This window comes from Camelina sativa, chromosome 7 (assembly GCF_030686135.1).
Source record: "Camelina sativa cultivar CO46 ecotype springtype chromosome 7, ASM3068613v1".
Lineage (NCBI taxonomy): Eukaryota > Viridiplantae > Streptophyta > Magnoliopsida > Brassicales > Brassicaceae > Camelina > Camelina sativa.
In genome coordinates this window covers 24,001,684-24,017,469 of record NC_141886.1, presented here as the reverse complement: position 1 = coordinate 24,017,469, position 15,786 = coordinate 24,001,684, and the positions used below count along the sequence as shown (strand labels likewise).

The following is a 15,786-nucleotide window of genomic DNA, read 5'->3' as shown; positions in this document are numbered from 1 at the left end:
ATATCAAAAGAATGATTGTGTTATTGGATTAATGTTTAATTGAACTCTCTTTTTTTTCTGAGTGTTTTTGTTGCAGCTGGCACTTACTGGAGGTGTTACTACTGATGGTAGACTAACTGCGACAGTGAAATACGCTATAACTGATAAGTTGACTGTGAGGGCATATACAAATGTAAATGGTTCAACAGATTGCGGGCGCTAGGCGCTCAGACAACGTCTAAACGGCTGCCTCGACCGCCCATAGATCTCGTTTTAGTTTTCTTTTAACTTCATAAATTTAAATTTGTTAGTTTTATCTTCATATACATAGTTATAAACGTTCATATATTGTTTGATATGAGTTAAAAAAGTCCATTTTTTGTTTACGATTTCTTATTTTCATATTTCTAAAAGATATTTATATATATAATTTTTTTCTATCAAATAATTCTTTATATTGTAGAACGTCTATGATCTTCAAGACCCTGATTAGGTGTTGTAGGAGCTAGACATGCTTGCATTAATACCTAGCACTTTCTTAAACATTAGTTGTAACTAGAGATAATGTAGTTATTCAATGGTGTATATTAGCTTGACAAAATGTGTTTTCTTACAATATTCTTTTCCAGCTAATAAATGAGTCACGTTTGTCCATGACAAAAGTCAGCTTAGAATACATGGTGAGGAAATTATCTCTGTTTTAAGGTTTGCTATTTTTGTGATGAACGTTTTGATGAATAGTTTCTTTAACTTAATTTTTTTTGGGCTCACATTCCTATCTGTAGGCTCTAAACTACAGAGCTCAATTTAAACTCGGGAGCAATGGCCTAACTGCAGCTACATATATCCAGGTAAATTTGCTACTCACAGTTCTGTTCTAAGCTTTTTCAAATCTTTCTAATTTGATTTCTGACATTAGCCACTATTATTAATTGTTTTTGTACTGTAATTAGTATTTGCAAATTCTTTGTATACACAAAACCTGAAAAAAATAAGAACTTGGTCTATAAAAAGATTATGGCAACAGCCAATAATACGTCAAATCAATAACAATTAGCTCGCAAATACAAAAGAAAAAGAATATAGACTATTCATAGTTTACTGTAAAAAGTTGTTATTTTAATTATTGATCGTTATTTTGTAAAAGTTGTTTAATTATTGATAGTAATTTTTCAGTACACCCTGTCTATCTTTGGGTGGTGAGGTCTTTTGCACCAATGTGCCTCAAGAGTCGGGTGTAGGTTATGCTGCAAGATACGAGACTGATAAGATGGTAATGTTTCTTCCAAGTCACTTTATTAGACAGCTTACAAACCCGATATACGTAGAAAGTGTCATATTTTATAGGATTTTTTTGCCATTTATGCAACGTTATTCTTTGTATATAAAAGAAATATATACATGTCGTAGAATTTTGTAATACGTTATACAATCCGTCTTTTTACAATCAAGTTTGTAAAATTTTAATGAATAATATATTAAATCAAAGAGTCCAAACCTATCTATAAAATTTTAAAAGTAATGTATATGAGTGTGATAATGTTTAGAAGAGTCTTTGGGTGTGATTCGTCATTGTTGGTCGGTTAGACTCGGTTAAAACCATTTTGTCAACAAGTAAAGTAATATTAGTGGAACCAAAGGCTAAATGATAACCGGTTTTAACTGAACCGTCCCATTAAATCGGTTATAGAAGCATATCAAACCGGTTATCAATCATCTGAAGATTTTTAGGTTTCCCAAATAATTCCATTGATCTCCCTTCCTTCTTCCGTTCTTCGTATCGTCTTCGTAGCTTTTGGTGCCATTTATATTTTTCCCTCTTTCAAATTCTTTAATCTGGGTCATGAATGGATTGGTTCAGACACGTCAACTCCGAAGGTCAGGTACTTTGAGAACTGCTTTACTCTTGTCTTGCTGCGAACGAGACTATTCTGGTTTCAGCGATAGGAATCTGTCTTACAGAGAGAGATTGAGAAGTGGGCTTTTAGATATTAAGGAAGATGATGCTGTTGGTCTGTTCCAATCCATGATTAGGTCTCGTCCTCTTCCCACTGTCATTGATTTTAATAGATTGTTTAGTGCTGTTGCCAGAACAAAGCAGTATGATCTCGTTTTAGTTCTCTCCAAGCAGATGGAGTTGATTGGGATTGCGTATAACTTGTACTCTCTCAATATTCTCATCAATTGTTTCTGTCGGCGTGGTAAAGTTTGTTTCGCTTTTTCTGTTTTGGGGGAGATCCTGAAACTTGGCTACGAGCCTGACACTATCACATTTAACACTCTACTCAATGGCTTATGTCTCAAGGGCCGAGTTTCCGAAGCGGTTGAGTTAGTTGATCGAATGGTAGAAATGGGACATACGCCCAATGCCATTACAATCAGCACTTTGGTCAATGGACTTTGTCTCAATGGTAAAGTGTCTGAAGCTGTGGTTTTGATCGATCAGATGGTGGCTAATGGTTGTCAACCCAGTGAAGTTACATATGGACCTGTTTTAAATGTAATGTGCAAGTCCGGGAAAACTGCCTTGGCCATGGAGTTGCTCAGAAAGATGGAAGAAAGAAAGATGAAGCTCGATGCAGCCAAATACAATATCATCATTGATGGTCTTTGCAAAGACGGGATCCTCGACGATGCACTCAACCTTTTCAATGAAATGGAAGTGAAAGGTTTTAAAGCAGATGTTATTACCTACACCACTCTCATTAAAGGCTTTTGTAATGATGGTAGATGGGATGATGGTGCGCAGTTGCTCAGGGATATGATCACAAGGAATATCACCCCTGACGTTGTCACTTTCAGTGTTTTGATTGATAGTTTTGTGAAAGAGGGAAAGCTTCTAGAGGCCGAAAAACTGTACAAGGAGATGGTTCAACGAGGTATATCTCCTAATACTATTACATACAATTCTTTGATAGATGGGTTTTGCAAGGAGAACCGCCTAGACGAGGCAAATCAGATGTTGGGTCTGATGGTTAGCAAAGGGTGTGACCCTGATATCGTTACTTATAATATTATCATAAATTGTTATTGCAAGGCTAAGCGGGTTGACGATGGTTTGGAACTCTTCCGTGCAATGTCCTTGAGAGGAGTGGTTGCAGATACAATTACTTATAACACTCTAATCCAAGGGTTTTGTCAATTGGGAAAACTTGAGATTGCTAAAGAACTCTTCCAAGAGATGGTTTCTCGTGGTGTGCCACCTAATATTGTGACTTACAAAATTTTGCTGGATGGTTTGTGTGACAGTGGAGAACTAAAAAAAGCATTGGAAATATTTGAAAAAATCCTGAAGAGTAAGATGGAACTCGGTATTGGTATCTATAATATCATCATTCACGGGATGTGCAATGATGGTAAGGTCGATGATGCTTGGGATTTATTCTGTAGTCTACCTGTTAGAGGAGTGAAGCCCGATGTTAAGACATATAACATAATGATTTCAGGATTATGTAAGAAAGGGTCACTCTCGGAAGCAAATATGTTGCTTAGAAAAATGAAGGGGGAAGGGTGTGAGCCAGATAATTGGACATACAACACTCTCATCCGAGCAAATCTCCTAGTTAGTGATGTAATCAAATCAGCTCAACTAATCGAAGAAATGAAGAGGTGCGGGTTCGCTGCTGATGCTTCGACTATAAAGATAGTTATGGATATGTTATCTGATGGTAGATTGGACAAAAAGTTTTTGGATATGCCTTCTTAGAATGTTTTCATCTTAGAAAGAATTGGTCATAGAGTAGTCTTGAGGAAGAATGGATAGAAAGAGTTGAATAGGAGGAAGATGCCACACGACGACACCGTTTCTTACCTTCTTGTAGGCTGCGTTGAGGAACCATATGAGTCTATGACCCAGAATATTGTTGTGTTTGTATCTTCTTCTTTTAGTCTACCCCTGTTTCGGTTCTGAATTATTCTTTGAAATTTAATGTTAAAGAACAAAAGTTATAATGTCTCAAGTATCAAAAACATATTTGTACTAGAGTCGTAACATTTGCAATGTACCTTGTTTAAACAACTCTCAAAACACTAAACAGCGCTCTGAGCACTTGCAAATAAGATACAAGAAAATCAATTTCACAAGAGCAACCTTTCTCTAACTAGCTTTGATTGAGCTGGTTTAATCGATAAGTTTTCTTTTTTTTTGGTCTGTAAGCTCCGTGTCCCATTGCCCTCAACTGCTTAATTACTGCAGAAAATAAAAAATCTACGTGGATTCATCCTTGTTGAATCAATTCTGATTTTTTGGGGCCCACATCACATATGCGACGTTCTAATTTTTGTTTTTGTTTTTGTTTTTTTTTTAGAAACAGAAAAAAGGTTAGGAGAGAGAGACATGTGTTGTATTCTTATTGAAAAGTAAGATTTTGAAAAAAAAATTTTATCTTATTATTTCAAAATCAATTATTATATAGTAAATAATTTTTTTATAAAATAATTTATATATCAAAATTCAACTTTTTTTACACACTATAAATAGAGACTTAGTTCATTTTATTCCAATACAAAAAAATTCATCATTTCTAATATATTTTCAAATTCTTCTCTAATAAACTCTTGTTGTTTTCATATTTTATAATTTTGTTATATTAAAAATTAGCTAAAAATATAAAATTTCAATTTAAAAAATAATAATGTAACTTTTCTTAATTTTATTTATTATTATAAATGTGTTGTTATCAAATTAAATAAAAATAAGAATATAAAATGAAAATAGTAGGATAAGGTGTTGAATTTTATTAAATAAAACTATTGGAGAGGTTAAAATTGATTTGGGCGTTGAATGATTAGGTGAAAAAAAGAGAAATGATGTGGAGTGTTAAAAGTTGAGCTAGAATATGTTGTCAGGACCGAGTATAACAAAGCTGGGATTCTGCTTTCTCAATCACATTATGCAAAGTCTATCATAGCTAAAGCTAATATGCAAGACTATAAACCAGTAGCGACTCGGTGGATTTCAACTCCAAGCTCACAGCTGAATGTGGAGAAAAGATTCAGAATCCAACAGAGTATCGAAGCTTAGCAGGAGCTATGCAATATTTGACATTCACTAGGCCAGATATCACGTATGCGGTACAGCAAATTTGCCTGTTTATGCATAATCCCAGAGTTCCACACTATCAAGCGTTAAAACGAGTCATCCGTTATCTTCAGGGCACACTGACCCATGGCCTGCAACTTTATAGAGGGACAGTCAGCTCTCTCACTGCTTATACAGACTCAGATTGGGCAGGTTGCTCAGACACAAGACGCTCAACATTGGGTTATTGTGTCTATCAAGGCGAAAACTTAATATCTTGGTCATCCAAACGCCAACAAACTGTGTCACGTTCTAGTGTCGAATCCGAATATAAAGGAGTAGCTAATGTGGTAGCTGAAACTTGTTGGATAAGGAACCTCCTGCTGGAAATGCATATACCGATTCGATCTGCAACGTTGGTCTATTGTGATAATATCAGTGCAATATATCTTTCAAACAATCCGATTCAACATCAAAGGACTAAACATATCGAGATTGATCTCCACTTTGTTCGGGAGAAGGTGGGCCTTGGACAGGTGAAGGTGCTACATGTTCCTTCTTCATTGCAGTTTGCGGACATTTTCACCAAGGGTCTACCGACTATGTTATTCAATGAATTCAGGTCCAGTTTAACCGTCCGGTGTCCAGACGATTTCACTGCGGGAGGGTGAACGATGGTCAATATTAGGTCCACAAAACTCTCCTCAATAACGGGTCAACATAAGTTAGAGATCTTCTCTGATCTTCTCCGATATTCTCGAGGGATCAAATCTCTTTGTAACTAAGTAGTCTTTATATAGAGTGTAATCTTGATTTGTAAAGGATGAGGAAATACAAAAGACTTTCAGCACGCATTGAAATTTAAAAAAAATATATGGTTTATTCTGGTTCTTTATTTTAAAGAATTTCAACTATAACTTTGTAAATTTCAAAATGTCTAAACTTTTTTAAAAATTTAAAATTATTAAAATATTTAAACTTATAAAACGTTAAAGGTATTAATAATATTTAAACTTTTTAAGAAGTTTAAATCTTATAAGTATTTCAATTTCTAAAAAAAAAAATCTTAAAACATTTTAAATTTTAATAATATATTTAGATATTTTCTGCGGTGTATTACGAATTAAAATATCAGGATTATATAGCATAACATGTTTGAGTAGATAATAATATAAATTTAAAATATCATTAATTTGGTGCTACATGGATTAATAAATTAATGCTGGTTACAAAAGAAAAAAAAAGGTTCACATTTTTTTTAGAAGGGGGATTCGTATTTTCCCCACCACTATCTTGATATAAAAAATATGATATGTCTATGACATGTTTGAATAGACATATCTAATTAAGGTTGTTAAATTAATGTTGTAACAAAAATAAAAAATATGTGGTATACTTAACAATCAAAATACAATTACATAATTTTAAACATTAAAAAAATCAAATAAAATTAACAACAACAAAAATTATTTTTTTATCAGATAACTTAATCTGCGGTATACTGCGGATCAAAATCTAGATATTCCCGAATAGATCTTACAAGATAGATATATTTTCCACGTCATATTCAACATATGATTTCATTGCATATTGTTTCATCCAAAAAAAGAAAAAAACTTTTAAAACAAATAAAACAATCACATATATAGTACTTTAAATAAAAATACAAAATAAACAAAAAAATTTCAATACATGCTGTAACACGGGCCGAATTCTAGTTCTAAACTTATTTTATTTTGTTGTATTGTAATTTTATTGTACATTGTTTTGGTATATGATAAAGTTAATTTCGTCAACTATGTAAAGCCTTTTAGCTAGGTTGAGCAATCAGCATGTCCAAAATAAATAGTCGGAAAGCCAATAATTAAACCTTTAAAGTTATGGCATTAATTAGGCCAACTAATCCTATCACCAAGGTTCGAATATTCTCCTAGCATTGGGTTAACAATATCCGAAGACTAAGGGGGGTATTGGCTAATCTTAATTTACACATTTTCCCCCTAAATCTCTGAACAAATTAATTTTTGTACCGAGAGACTATTCTGGTTTCAGCCATAGGAATCTGTCTTACAGAGAGAGATTGAGAAGTGGGCTTTTAGATATTAAGGAAGTGGGCTTTTGTAATGATGGTACATGGGATGATGGTGCGCAGTTGCTGAGGGATATGATCACAAGGAATATCACCCCCAACGTTGTCACATTCAACGCCTTGATTGATAATTTTGTGAAAGAGGGAAAACTTCTAGAGGCCGAAACAATGCACAATGAGATGATTCAACGAGGTATAGCTCCTAATACTATTACATACAATTCTTTGATAGATGGGTTTTGCAAGGAGAACCGCCTTGATGAGGCAAACCAGATGCTGGACGTGATGGTTAGCAAAGAGTGTGATCCTAATACTGTGACGTTTAATATCCTTATCAATGGTTATTGTAAGGCTAAGCGGGTTGACGATGGTTTGGAACTCTTCCGCAAAATGTCTTTGAGAGGAGTGGTTGCTAATACAGTTACTTATAACACCCTTGTCCAAGGGTTTTGCCAATCGGGAAAACTTGAGGTTGCCAAATAACTCTTCCAAGAGATGGTTTCTCGTCGTGTTCCTCCTAGTATTGTGACTTACAAAATTTTGCTGGTTGGGTTGTGTGACAATGGGGAAATAGAAAAAGCATTGGAAATTTTTGAAAAAATACAGAAGAGTAAGATGGATCTTGATATTCGTATCTATAACATTATTATTCATCGGATGTGCAATGCTAGTAAGGTGGATGATGCTTGGGATTTATTCTGTAGTCTACCTCTTAGAGGAGTGAAGGCCGATGTTAAGACATACAACATAATGATTGGAGGACTGTGTAAGAAAGGGTCACTGTCTGAAGCGGACCTGTTGTTTAGAAAAATGGAAGAAGAGGATGAACATGAGCCAGATGGTTGTACATACAACACACTAATCCGAGCACATCTCCGAGGTAGTGACATAAATACATCAGCTGAACTCATCGAAGAAATGAAGAGGTGCAGGTTCGCTGCTGATGCGTCCACTATAAAGATTGTTATGGATATGTTATCGGATGGTAGATTAAAGAAAAGCTTTTTGGATATGCTTTCTTAGAATTATATATGTATAATAAACATCATTGCTTTCTCAGAACATTGAAAGATAACAAAAGTCCTTCAAGTGGTCATTTCTAACACAATCCTGGAGTTACATTATTACATATAGCAGCACTTGATGTATACACAACATGTTTTCCTTTTTTTAAGAAAAGCTGCTCGTCCCACACCAAAAAAAATACAGAACCATTCTTCTTCTTCTCGTAAAATCTCCGGATATGAGGTCTTTAAAGTCAAAAGGGCTTTTAGTACAAACATTTTCGGCCCAAAAGTCCAATAAGAACGTGAGTAGCATGATTTACACGTGACTTTACTTAATTGAAAAGGTCCCCCTCCTCCTCAAAATGTCTCTTTCTTTTTTTTTTCTTTTTTTTTTCCGATAATCCAAAACTCTCCGAATCGAATTGAAGAGAGAAAGAAAAGAAATGAGCTACGAGAAAGTCCCACCGGAATCGTATCCTCCTCCAGGTTTTGTTCGATTCGGAGAGTTTTATTGATACAAGAACAAAAATTATTGTTCCCCACCACATTCTTCCAAGAAAACGAATGAGCGACGACAATTCAACTTTTATTTAAAAAATATCTTCAAGTCATGTTATATAAGCACAATTAAATAAACTTCCAGATCCAGAAATAGTATAACGTACCATATACCTTAATTACTTCCCCATATTTACAAGTCATGTTTTTAACGAGGTAGCATATTCAACTTGATTTATGTATGGCATATGAATATTTATGTATCTTACAAAAGTATGACCGGCCGAAGAAAATGTCAATCTTGTGAAGCAAGTATTACGCATCCTAAAAATCTGAGTTGTGGAGAGCAAAGACATTGTGAAATTTTGACCTTCTAGTTTCTACTACAAAGGGTTTAGAGTATTGTATGGATATCAATTCTCACTTCGGTTTTAAACACGAGGAAAATGCCCAATGGTTCATGTCGACTAACATATACTACAAAGGATGATCAAATAATTCACGGGAAGAAAATGCCCAGTAGTCCCTATCTACGTACGAATTATCTTCTACATATCTGTTTCTGCCCACATCCTTTCTTTCTACTAGAGTTTATTGAAACAACAAAAATGATTTCCAAATAAAGAAATGATTCCCACCACGTTCTTGCAAGAAAACAAATGAGCGAGAGCGACGACAATTCAAAATTTTCTTCTGTGTTTTTTTTTAAAATCCCTTCAAATCATGTTATATAATATAAGCACAATTAGATAGCTAGACTTTCAGATCCAGAATTAATATAACATACCATAACAGTTACTTGAATTACATAGACTTCCATCGGATGTATTATGTATAGCAGATCATGAATACTTATGTATAGTTCAATGTAAAATTAAGTACGAATATGTCATATTTTTAGTTGCATTTAAATTTTTTATCATTTCGTCTAAAATCTGATAAATTTATTATTTTCAGGCTACAAAAATACATTAGATGCATATTATTTGTTATATTTACGTTTAGTCGGTTCTATTTGTTCTTAAGATTTAGTATTTTTTATAAAGTATGTATTTCAGCAAAAAAAAAAATCATTAATATAGACATTTTTTAATTTTTGAAAATGACAAATTCATAAGATTTTAGCAAAACAGGCATATAAGTAAAATTTGCCTAAAATTTGCATTTTCTATAAGAGGGGGGTATTCAAGTTATATTTTAAAGGATTTGGTAAGATTTTAATATTTTAGAATTTTAGGAGATGTTTAAGAGATTTGATTGTGTTTTAGATTTTTTTTTTTTTTTTTAGAAAATGAGATGTAATTCTATGAGATTTTCTTACTAAACTTTGTGTGATTTTGAAATATTTTACCAAAAAAAAACAAAACCTATGCATCGTGAGAAACAACACGTTACGATGAGAGAGAGAAGCAAACAACATGTGATCTGATATTTCAATGGTTCTCTCTAGACAAGAACAAAAACAAAGTAAGGAGAGAGAGAGAAGCAAACGTGAGAGAGAGAGAATCAAACGTGAGAGGGAGCGAGAAGCAAACATGAATTGTTGAGAGATTATAAACAAGAAGCGTTGACTGCTCATTTGTTTTTTTTTTGTTTTTAATTTAAATCCTTTAAAATTCTACTTCAAAGGGTACGATTTTGAGAGGAGTACTTTTCAACTAAAAAGAAAAAAAAAGTCTCTTAGAATCATTCAAAGTAGCATTCTAAAAAAAGTTGTGATATTTTGAATAACAAGAGATTTAAAGTTGGATTTATAAACTATTGATTGAATAACAAGAGATTCTAAATTATTTTAAAAAACTTTATATAAATCTTAGTTGAATAGCATAGGATTTCATGAGATTTTTTTGAATCCTCAATTGAATAACAAAAGATTTTATGAATACTTTAAAATCCTTTAAAATGTTAAGTTCAATATCCCTTCTAAGAATTTCTTCAATCTATTGGAATTTGATTTTTGGAATTCACGAAAGACCATACGCTTAGTATTAGAGCGCATACAATATATATGGCTAGTTTTACTAATTAAAGTGATCATTATCAATTTATCAACAAATAGTAAACTACTGCTCGGATTGATTACTATTAATATCAACTCAAACATGTCATGCCATATAATCCGTCATGTAATATTTTATTTCGTATATATTATTAAAATTTAAAATATTTGAATAAATTTTATTGTATTAGAAATTGAAATACTTATAATATTTGAACTTCTTATAATGTTTAAATATTATTCCTATCTTAAACATTTTATAAAAAGATAAATGTTTGAAAAATTGGAATATTAATAATCTTTAAAATTTGAAAAAAAGTTATACATTTGGATTTTTAAAGTTATTTAAAGTTGAAATTCTTTAAAATAAAGAACCATAATAAAATGCATAAATTTTTTAATTTTAATACCTGATAAATCAAGGTTTCTGCTCATTCGTATTCAGAATCATTTTAGTCTCTTTTTTATTAATATGACTTTGAATCTTTGACTAATTTTCTTTGGTGATGTAGGACATTTTGTATATTTTTTTTATTCATCACTTGAGCAATATATGTCTGTTTAAAAAAAAAATTACATCATATGCAGAAAAAAATCATAAATTTTATTAACTAAATATATTAGATAAAGAATTAAAATAATTTAAATATAAAATAAAATAAATGTGAAAGAATAATCACATATTTTTGTTTTAATTAGGTTGAGAGATTTCCTTATCTTTTAAATATTACCTATAATTGATTTCTATGTTACTATAATTAACTAAATTCATACTATCCTTACTTACCAAAAATTAGACTAACCCGTATATTATGAGACACCTATGTCACAAGTTTATAACAAAAAAATAATAAATATATCTATTATATAGTCTAAAAAAATATCGTATACTTCCGTTTTATTATATAGAGAATTTTTTAAGGTGTATTATTCTATTTCCCAAATATTATAATTAGCAGTCGCATTGACTAGCCCGACCATGCATAAATAATAAAGCGCTATAAAGGATAATTTTGTTTTATTTATGGAAAATAAAAACTTGCATGCGGGTATTATCTCAACCCATTATTTCTTGCCATGGACGAGTCTCAGGCTTTTTTTTACATGATTTTGACCAGTAGCTAGAACGGGAACATTCTTAGAGAAGTAGAAGTAGTAATAGTCGCTTGATCAACCTTTTTGAATTTGACGAGTAAGGTTTTAGCCTTATCATTGGTGAGAACTAGTTGTGGTACCCCAAAAGCTCCTGGCTTAGTTCCAATAGGTCCGGAAAAGCTGGTCAGCTTATAGGTGTTTGCTCCGGCTTTCTCAATCTTGAACCAGCTATTCTGTTCCTGCTTTGTACCACCAACGAGAATGGAAGGCTCTTCGGTAGCTGATGAGGATTCATCGACTTTCCAAAACTTGGAAAGCTTATCGCAGAACCAGAATTTGGACTTAAACTCAATATTTACATAATCATCTGTAGAAATGGTTGTTTTCGTGGTTGGGTTTGGAAATGAGAAGGTAACTGGTACGCCTGGTATGAACGTAATGGCTGTTTGGACAATGCCAAGTGGACATAAGGAACCTAGTGTAGGGGGTGCTGGGACAAGACCACCTCCGCGGAAGTTGGTATTGACTGGCTGGATGTAGTATTGTTGATCGGTTTTAAGATCAGTTTCAACAGTTACCTTCACCGGTTCGCCTGCTTGGATGCAGACTGCTGCAGCTAACAGGAGAGTGATGAGAAAAGAGACCACTGAAGGTTTATTCATTTTGATGGTTTTGTGTTTTTAAAGATTTAATGTTTACTTTTCTGAGGGGTTTGAGTTGTGGAACACAAGACCATTTTGTATCGGTATTTATAGGAGTTCTCATGCAGTTAAATCGAGTATGGCAGTAAAAAAGAGATAACAAACTACCATGTGGTTGAGTAAAACCTAAAATTGTCAGCTATAAATGCTTGGCTTTTTTCGGCACTGTCACATTCTGATCATTTTTGTGATGGGTCCTTCTACTATAGTGAGGGTTGAAAAGAAGGGATTAGACTATGGTAATCGATTCAAAATTAGAATTTCAACACGAGGAAGATGCACAATGTCCATGCTAACAAATTTATATAGCAAAACAAGGATGATCAAATAATTCACGGGAAGAAGACAATATTTCAGAGGATGAGTGATTCAACGTATAGAATGATTACCAACATCTCTAGACACAAGTTGGCCAGCTAATTTTCTTTTTATTTTCTTTTGTTATTTATTACATCATCATCGAATCTAAGTACCAACGTCACATTTGAATATGACAAACGGCTCCACGGATAACCAAAGAATGTGTATTTTTGGTAATTTAAACAAGCTGCTAAATCATAAATCAAAATTATCTCCACTTTTTTCTGACAAAATAATAAATATGTGATGATAGTTCACTACTAAAGAAATTCGCTATAATGAAAAATTCAGTTTTTGTATAATCAGAAAGCGATATGAATCAAGAGATGGAAGAAAAGGGCAGATCGTAAAACTTGCCAATATATGCATAATCTTCCAGTAGTAGACTTCTTGATCCAACGCTGCGGACAACACGTACGTAATCTTTTGTGCGTTTTATTCCTAAATTGAATATTATCCCATCGTGACGTTTAATTCGTAAGTCTCTTAAGTCAATAGTCATAACATGTTTTTAATTCGTAAGTCATAACATGTTTTTTATTTCGTAAGTCTCTTAAGTCATAACATGTTTTTTCTTTGTCTAAAAAAAAAATTGACTTTATATTTTTTTTTCTTTTTTTTCAAAGAGTTTTTTTACATATATAAAAGATGCCTGCAATTAAACAAAACAACAACTCCTCTTGTAGTCGAATTTGAGAATTAAAAAGATATAACCTTCCAACAAAAAAGTTATTAAGGACCACCATATATAAGCCTAATATTAGAGAGCACTAATTAAATATGGTTAGTAAGTTTATCAGAATTAAGTTCACTGTAATTAAACACGACTACTCCGGTTATCTTAGACTCTTTGGTTATCGATTCGAACTTCGATTTAAGCACGAGGAAAATGCACAATGGTCCATGGTAAAAAAAAACAATATGAAGAAAGAGAGTTTATAGGCTTTATCAAAATAGATCAAATAATTCAAGGGAAAAAGACAAGATTTCAAAGAGTGAGAGATAGGGATGATTCTCAACTATCTTTGTATCCGTTCATATTTTTCTTTCTTATTCATTTAAACAATGTACTGAAAACAAGGACCATGCCTGATTTCACAACCAGTCTAAAATTAGGAAAAAAAAAAACTCAAAACTTAGTAATTCAATTTAATTACCAGAAAGCGATAAGAATCAAGAAGTGGAAAAAAAAAAGAAAAGAGTGAATCAGAAAGAGATATGTTTTATACCCTCAAGAGCTTGGAACCTAAGCTTCACCCACCCTCTTTCAAACAAACCCTGTCCGTGTTGTCCAAAACTAAATCGACCAAGCCTACTCTGCATTTTCTTTGGTCTTACTGGCTACATGCTTTGTGTGGATTTCTTAATCTCCTAGGCCAAGGGCCCCAAGTGAGAGAGAACCCACCTGTATTATTACAGTTTGACCTTTATCATTGGCAAATGGTTTTAGTTTTCCTTGGAAGATCTGTTTGTATTGGCATAAAGTCTTATGGTCTATCGCCCTGTTCTCCAATTTACTCACTCAACGACTTCAAGACACTCTACTTCAGTACCTCCTCCAGCTCTCGGACCCTATGGATTGAAGACTACCCTTGGTCCAATGGAAGATACCTTCTGACATGGGCTCTACACCATCCTACCTTGGACCCTACAACCATGGTCCCCGGAATCTCTGCCATCTCACTTCTAGTGTACCTCGTCTTGGCGAGCGTCTTGGCTTTGGATCCTTCTACAGCGTCTACGCGTCTTTTGACCTTGACAATTCTGTCATCCATCATTTCACTCGATGATGATCTTTCGAGTATCCATGATCTCTCATGTTTCTATCTGCTTCACTGCATTTGCTCCATAGCTCTCATGGTGTTCACCTCGAAATCTTTTATTTTCTTGTTTATGGTATTGGGGAATACCTACTCTTGTAACTCTTTAAACTTTGAGATCTTTGAATCTCCACCTTGTACCTTGATTTGATTTGAATCAATGAAAACATGTGTTTGACCAAAAAAAAAAAAAAAAAAATTATTAACACTTAGACATCCCCTAACCACATAGACGTGTGATATAGCTCCAGTGACATATTCACAAAGGGAAACCTAACGAATTAAGCGATTTAATTATTCCTGAAATGGATGTTTATTCCTATTTCTAAAAAATATAGGATGTTCTTTACTTGGATATAACGATCGATGTAATTATACAACACAACAACTCCATTTGTAATCGAATTGGAGGATTCAAATACAATAACCCTTCCAACAACAAAAAGTCTCAATTGTGAAGTTGAATCTTTCTCTCAACAGAAATAATTAAATAGAAATTTGAGAGTTCGTAGAGAGAACATACAGTACTGTATATGGGTAATTGCACTGAATAATCAACTTAACTAGGATTTAATCACTGGTATACCACAGAATTACTTTATATATATTTTTATGATTTTATATTGTTATTAATTAAGTTTCCTTGATTTTTAATATAGATGATACAATGTTATATATATTTTTTAAAAAGTTGTGTTATTAAATTTCATTTTGTATAGGTATTTTCAATAAAAAATTTGTAATTAAGTTAATATTGTGGTTAACATTCTAGATTAGGCTCATGATTTTTTTAACAAATGTTATATCCAAGTTTTAAAATTTATTCAAATGGTGAATGATTAATTTTGCAAATCTTATTTGTGATGGGTCCTTAATGTCTATCTTTTTACTATAGTGGAGGGGTTTAGACTATGGTAATCGATTCAAACTTAGATTTTCAGCAAGAGGAACATGCACAATGTCAATATTAACAAATTTATATATTGCAAAATAAGGATGATCAAATAATTTTAGTTAGGGTTGAAAAGAGGGGATTAGACTATGGTAATCGATTCAAACTTAGAATTTTAACACGAGGAACATACACAATGTCCATGTTAACAAATTTATATACCAAAACAAGAATAATCAAATAATTCAAGGGAATAAGACAAGATTTCAGACAAATAGAAAAGGATGAGTAAATCAACGTTTAAAATGATATACCAGCATCTCAGT

At 32.8% G+C, this 15,786-nt stretch overlaps 1 protein-coding gene and 2 pseudogenes across 3 annotated transcripts; 2 read left to right on the top strand and 1 right to left on the bottom strand.

The window, feature by feature from the left end:
* The first annotated feature begins 1,694 nt into the window (after positions 1-1,694).
* LOC147941625 (uncharacterized) lies at positions 1,695-3,997 on the top strand. Of its 2 annotated transcripts, XM_087459192.1 has the most exons (2): positions 1,695-2,858; positions 3,017-3,997. In XM_087459192.1, exons 1-2 carry the CDS (start codon positions 1,823-1,825, stop codon positions 3,019-3,021), a joined length of 1,041 nt encoding a protein of 346 aa, XP_087315318.1. In that variant the 5' UTR covers positions 1,695-1,822; the 3' UTR covers positions 3,022-3,997. The 2 variants fall into 2 exon arrangements, with proteins under 2 accessions (XP_087315318.1, XP_087315317.1); XM_087459191.1 differs by having other exon boundaries at positions 1,701-3,997.
* Positions 3,998-7,118: 3,121 nt separating this feature from the next.
* Positions 7,119-8,111, top strand: LOC147941624 (uncharacterized; annotated as a pseudogene).
* A 3,484-nt stretch (positions 8,112-11,595) lies between these two features.
* LOC104701903 (kunitz trypsin inhibitor 2 pseudogene) lies at positions 11,596-12,407 on the bottom strand (annotated as a pseudogene). The gene has a single exon (XR_015562253.1). The product of XR_015562253.1 is annotated as a kunitz trypsin inhibitor 2 pseudogene (transcript).
* Positions 12,408-15,786: the final 3,379 nt, after the last annotated feature.